General features: G+C 53.4%; 1 protein-coding gene across 13 annotated transcripts in view; it reads left to right on the forward strand.

Moving 5' to 3' along the window:
* LOC132207693 (utrophin-like) overlaps positions 1 to 6272 on the forward strand; it is a 425643-nt gene that overhangs the window by 235666 nt on the left and 183705 nt on the right. For 9 of the 13 annotated variants that reach the window (XR_009443709.1, XR_009443708.1, XM_059643597.1 and 6 more), the window contains one exon: positions 6000 to 6136. The exons of the other annotated variants lie outside the window; for them this stretch is intronic. Coding sequence is in view for 7 of the 9 variants with exons in the window: in XM_059643597.1 (XP_059499580.1) it covers positions 6000 to 6136 (137 nt within the window). In the remaining 2 variants the exon portion in view is untranslated. The remainder of the gene's footprint in view (positions 1 to 5999; positions 6137 to 6272) is intronic. 13 annotated transcript variants of the gene reach the window in all.

A 6272-nucleotide genomic window follows, 5' to 3' on the forward strand; every position in this document is an offset into this window, starting at 1 on the left:
TGAATGTCCTCCACACATGCTCAAATGCAATCACCTCTTTTCTATAATGAAGAGACCATTAGAACATAGAGCATTACAGCGCAGTACAGGCCGTTCGCCCCTCGATGTTGTGCCGACCTGTCATGCCGATCTGAAGCCCATCTAACCTTCACTATTCCATGTACGTCCATGTGCTCATCCAATGACGACTTAAATGTACCGAAAGTTGGCGAATCTCCTACCGTTGCAAGCAAAGCATTCCATTCCCTTACTACTCTCTGAGTAAAGAAAGCGCAATGTCCAGTTTAGAATAACAAGCTCACAAGAGAGATGACCTGGTTTTAGATATCACTCGGGGCCACAGACTCAGAGACAAAGCAAGACGACTCTGCGATTTGATGTAGAAACTGCTGACACTCCAAAGCCTGCAGCCGCCCTCCAATTCTCAAGTCAGAAGTGTGTCAATGACGGTGCAGATCCAACAACACTGAAAACAATCTTGAGTCTGGGCCAAAGCAGCCCCTTGATTGGCACCGTATCCATTCTCTCCACAGCCAACTCCAAGAGACAATAATGTGTCCCTGTACAAGATGCACTGCCACATTTTTTCCCCACTATTCTGACACACACCTTTCCAGACTTAGAAAACTCATCTTCAAGGGCAAGGACATCAGACATGGTAGCACTAACCCCAGTAAAAATCACCTCCAAGCTACTCACAAACTTATTTGGAAATGAATGGTTGTTACTGAGTCAATCTTCGTAATCTCTTTTGGAACAGCATTGTGGGTCTCTGTACAGCAACATGAAGCTGTTCAAGAAGTCAGTTCATGCTGGACAATCAGCAACAGCTGTGTCTCATTAAAGAATAAATAAATCGGAAAGAAATCCATCTGAGAGTCACAGGCAAATGGGTACTTTTTTTGTTCACTCAGCAGATTGTGGGCTATTACCAATTTTGAAAATGACAAATGAAGCTTTTGTTTGGGTGGGTATTGACAGCAGCTGCCCCCAAAATAAAAAGAAAATGGGAACTGCAGATGCTGGAGAATCCAAGATAACAAAGTGTGGAGCTGGATGAACACAGCAGGCCAAGCAGCATCTGAGGAGCACAAAAGCTGACGTTTCGGGCCGAGACCCTTCATCATAGACGGGGATGGGGTGAGGGTTCTGGAATCAATAGGGAGAGATGGGGAGGCGGACCGAAGATGGAGAGAAAAGAAGATAGGTGGAGAGAGTATAGGTTGGGAGGTAGGGAGGGGAGAGGTCAGTCCAGGGAAGACGGACAGGTCAAGGAGGTGGGATGAGGTTAGTAGGTAGATGGGGTTGCGGCTTGGGGTGGGAGGAAGGGATGGGTGAGAGGAAGAACAGGTAAGGGAGACAGAGACAGGTTGGACTGGTTTTGGGATGCAGTGGGTGGAGGGGAAGAGCTGGGCTGGTTGTGCGGTGCAGTGTGGGGAGGGGACGAACTGGACTGGTTTTGGGATGCAGTGGGGGAAGGGGAGATTTTGAAAATGGTGAAGTCCACATTGATACCATTAGGCTGCAGGGTTCCCAGGAGGAATATGAGTTGCTGTTCCTGCAACCTTTGGGTGGCTGGCATCATTGTGGCAGTGCAGGAGGCCCATGATGGACATGTCATCTAAAGAATGGGAGGGGGAGTGGAAATGGTTTGCGACTGGGAGGTGCAGTTGTTTGTTGCGAACTGAGCGGAGGTGTTCTGCAAAGCAGTCCCCAAGCCTCCGCTTGGTTTCCCCAATGTAGAGGAAGCCACACCGGGTACAGTGGATGCAGTATACCACATTGGCAGATGTGCAGGTGAACCTCTGCTTAATGTGGAATGTCATCTTGGGGCCTGGGATAGGGGTGAGGGAGGAGGTGTGGGGGCAAGTGTAGCATTTCCTGCCATTGCAGGGGAAGGTGCCGGGTGTGGTGGGGTTGGAGGGCAGTGTGGAGCGAACAAGGGAGTCACGGAGAGAGTGGTCTCTCCGGAAGGCAGACAGGGGTGGGGATGGAAAAATGTCTTGGGTGGTGGGGTCGGATTGTAGATGGCAGAAGTGTCGGAGGATGATGCGTTGTATCCGGAGGTTGGTGGGGTGGTGTGTGAGAACGAGGGGGATCCTCTTTGGGCGGTTGTGGCGGGGGCGGGGTGTGAGGGATGTGTTGTGGGAAATACGGGAGACGCGGTCAAGGGCGTTCTCGATCACTGTGGGGGAAAGTTGCGGTCCTTGAAAAACTTGGACATCTGGGATGTGTGTGAGTGGAATGTCTTATCGTGGGAGCAGATGCGGCGAAGGCGAAGGAATTGGGAATATGGGATGGAATTTTTGCAGGAGGGTGGGTGGGAGGAGGTGTATTCTAGGTAGCTGTGGGAGTCGGTGGGCTTGAAATGGACATCAGTTACAAGCTGGTTGCCTGAGATGGAGACTGAGAGGTCCAGGAAGGTGAGGGATGTGCTGGAGATGGCCCAGGTGAACTGAAGGTTGGGGTGGAAGGTGTTGGTGAAGTGGATGAACTGTTTGAGCTCCTCTGGGGAGCAAGAGGCGGCGCCGATACACTCATCAATGTACCGGAGGAAGAGGTGGGGTTTGGGGCCTGTGTAGGTGGAAGAGGGGCTGTTCCACGTAACCGACAAAGAGGCAGGCATAGCTGGGGCCCATGCGGGTGCCCATGGCCACCCACTTAGTCTGTAGGAAGTGGGAGGAGTCAAAAGAGAAGTTGTTGAGGGTGAGGACGAGTTTGGCTAGGCGGATTAGGGTGTCGGTGGAGGGGGACTGGTCGGGCCTGCGGGACCGGAAGAAGTGGAGGGCCTGGAGGCCATCTGCATGCGGAATGCAGGTGTATAGGGACTGGACGTCCATGGTGAAGATGAGGTGTTGGGGGCCAGGACATTGGAAGTCCTGGAGGAGGGGGAGGGAGTGGGTGGTGTCACAGACGTAGGTAGGGTGTTCCTGGACCACAGGGGAGAAAATGGAGTCCAGATAGGTGGAGGTGAGTTCGGTGGGGCAGGAACAGGCTGAGACGATGGGTCGACCAGGGCAGGCAGGTTTGTGGATGTTGGGAAGGAGATAGAAACGGGCCGTGCGGGGTTGGGGAACAATGAGGTTGGAGGCGGTGGGTGGGAGGTCCCCTGAGGTGATGAGGTCATGAACGCTGTTGGAGATGATGGTTTGGTGCTCGGGTGTGGGGTCATGATCGAGGGGGCGGTAGGAGGTGGTGTCAGAGAGTTGGCGTCTGCCCTCGGCGATGTAGAGGTCAGTGCGCCATACTACCACTGCGCCACCCTTGTCTGCGGGTTTGAGGGTGAGATTGGGGTTGGAGCGGAGGGCTGCCCGTTCTGCGGGGAAGAGGTTGGAGTGGGTGAGAGGGGTGGAGAGGTTGAGGCGGTTAATGTCTCGACGGCAGTTGGAGATGAAGAGGGCGAGGGAGCGTAGGAGGCCTGGGGGTGGTCGCCAGGAGGAGGACTTGTGTTGGAAGAGGGTGAAGGGGTCAGTGGAGGGAGGGTTCGGCTCCCGGTTGAAGAAGTAGGCGTGGAGGCGAAGACGGTGGAAAAACTGCTCTATGTCCAATCGTGACTGGTATTGGTTGATGTGTGGTTGTAGGGGGACAAAGGTGAGCCCCTTCCTGAGGACTGACCGTTCGTCCTCACTCAGTGGGAGGGCTGGGGAGACTGTGAACATGCGGCAGGGCCGGGTGTGGCTGTCTCCTCTGGGGCTGCTGGCTGTGGGCGGAGCGATGAGGTCGTCGACCGTGGGCGGGGTTCCGTCGGCGTCGGCCGTGGGCGGGGTTTCGTCGGCGGTTGGAGGATCGGGGTGGGCGGCAGCAGCTGCGGTGAGGGTGGTGTGTGAGGCGTTGTACCTGGAAGTGGAGGTGGTGACTGCAGCAGCGGTTCAGGAAGTGGTGTGGCCGGCGGAGGCGGATGTGACGTCATCGGTGGGGTCTCCGGCCGTGTCTTCATGGTCAATGGCGGCGGGGCAGGTACAGACTCGGGATTTGGGAGGCGCAGGAATCCTCTTGTGGGTGGCAGGGGCCCGTGGGTTGGTTGTACTTAGGATTTTTGGTGTCCACTAAAGCTGAGTGGAACTGGGTGTTCAGTCTGTGGATCCTGCGGCGGATAAAAAACAGCAGGGGTCCTGTGCAGGTCTGGGAGAGGGAGGCTCTGAGCTGGGGCAGGCTGGATTGCAGTGTGTGGAGATGCCGGCGCATGGCTGCGAGTCTCTGTTTCAGGAGTCGCAGGGAGAAACGCTTCTGAAGGGTCTGAATATTCTGGGTGTAGAGGTGATGTCAGCCTGTCTGCTGTGTTCATCTCCCTTCCCCCCCCCCCCCCCCAACCCCTGTCCTGCTCCTTCCCCCCCCCCGTCCTGCTCCTTCCCCCCCCCCCGTCCTGCTCCTTTCCCCCCCCGCCGTCCTGCTCCTTTCCCCCCCCGCCGTCCTGCTCCTTTCCCCCCCCCGCCGTCCTGCTCCTTTCCCCCCCCCGCCGTCCTGCTCCTTTCCCCCCCCCCGCCGTCCTGCTCCTTCCCCCCCCCCGCCGTCCTGCTCCTTCCCCCCCCCGCCGTCCTGCTCCTTTCCCCCCCCCGCCGTCCTGCTCCTTTCCCCCCCCCGCCGTCCTGCTCCTTTCCCCCCCCCCGCCGTCCTGCTCCTTTCCCCCCCCGCCGTCCTGCTCCTTTCCCCCCCCCGCCGTCCTGCTCCTTTCCCCCCCCGCCGTCCTGCTCCTTTCCCCCCCCCGCCGTCCTGCTCCTTCCCCCCCCCCGCCGTCCTGCTCCTTTCCCCCCCCCCGCCGTCCTGCTCCTTTCCCCCCCCCCGCCGTCCTGCTCCTTTCCCCCCCCCGCCGTCCTGCTCCTTTCCCCCCCCCCGCCGTCCTGCTCCTTTCCCCCCCCCCCCCGCCTCCTCCAGCCATCCTTTCCTCCCTCCAGCCGTCCGTTCCTCATAATTGGGCTCAGCCAGCAACATCCACATCCCGTGAATATAAAAAGAATCCTCCATGCTACCTGTGCCAATTGGATTCACAGTTTATTGTAACATCTTTCTTCCAAGATCCGATTACCTCTTGGTCTATAGACTGTATGCTCTCCTGGACTGTATCTTCTGTCAGGGGATGCATGAATCTGAAACTGTCACAGCTGTGACGACTTTCCTTTGGTGTTCATATCTATCCAAACTGATTGTATATTTTGCCTGGGAGCCAGTTAGCTCAGTTGGCTGGTTTGTAATTCAGAATGATACCAACAGCATCGAATACTACACCGTCTGAAGTTACAATGAAGGAGTCTCCTTCTCAACCTGTCTCCTCATCTGAGGTGTGGCAACCTTCAATTTAAACCACCTCCAGTTATCTCTCTGTCCACTGTGAGAGCAGTCCTGTGGTCCCGTCTGGGACTATAGTGACTTTGAATCTGCAAACCAAGATAATTTCTCACCAATGTATTGATCTCATCTTCGACTCAATACAAAAAACCAAAAAAAAAACCCAATGAGATGAATTTTGGATCAGTAATTATACATGGCATAATTGGACAAAAAATGCACTATTGTTAAAATAATTAGCAATTCAACCAGAAAGGCCACTAATGTGAATCCTGGATCTGTGTATCATTTGAAATGAGTTAATTGTGTAGTTTTAGTATTTGACCACAAGATGGAGAATTCTGTTGAGGTGATGTTGTAGCCAGAAGATAGAAAGATGATAGAAATCTTTGGAGAGATATGGGCCAAGCACAGGCAGGTGTATCTAGTTCAGTTTGGGATTGTGATCAGCATAGACTGGTTGGACCAAAGGATCTTTTTTCATGCTGTACGACTGTATGAAACTCAAGCTTAATTGTTCGAAACTCACATTCAGACATATCTAACCTTTATCATAATCTTACAGAAAGATAGCGACTTTTTCCCTCAGAATTGCAGACTCTTTAATTTTACATCTTCAAAGACATTTAGCAGGGAAAGCATGGATTATAGAGTGAGTTGAGTAGATTGGTTCATTATTAATTCTTCACTAAATTTGATTTATTTTACATTTTTAGACAACATCAGGTGAAGATGTACGTGATTTCAGCAAGGTGCTGAAAAATAAGTTCAGATCAAAGAAACACTTTGCCAAACATCCTGGCTTGAGTTATTTACTAGTACAAACAGTTCTAGAAGGCGAGAACCTTGAGAGGTAAGTTTATTGATGTGAGATTTACTAACGTATCAGTGCTCATTCGAGAGTTGACAAATATTGCAGCATGATTCATTCTGCAGCTTTGCAGGAGAGTGAGGTTGTCCATTTGCGCATATGTCAGAAGTACACAATA

Source organism: Stegostoma tigrinum, unplaced genomic scaffold (assembly GCF_030684315.1).
Source record: "Stegostoma tigrinum isolate sSteTig4 unplaced genomic scaffold, sSteTig4.hap1 scaffold_124, whole genome shotgun sequence".
In the NCBI taxonomy this organism is placed as follows: domain Eukaryota; kingdom Metazoa; phylum Chordata; class Chondrichthyes; order Orectolobiformes; family Stegostomatidae; genus Stegostoma; species Stegostoma tigrinum.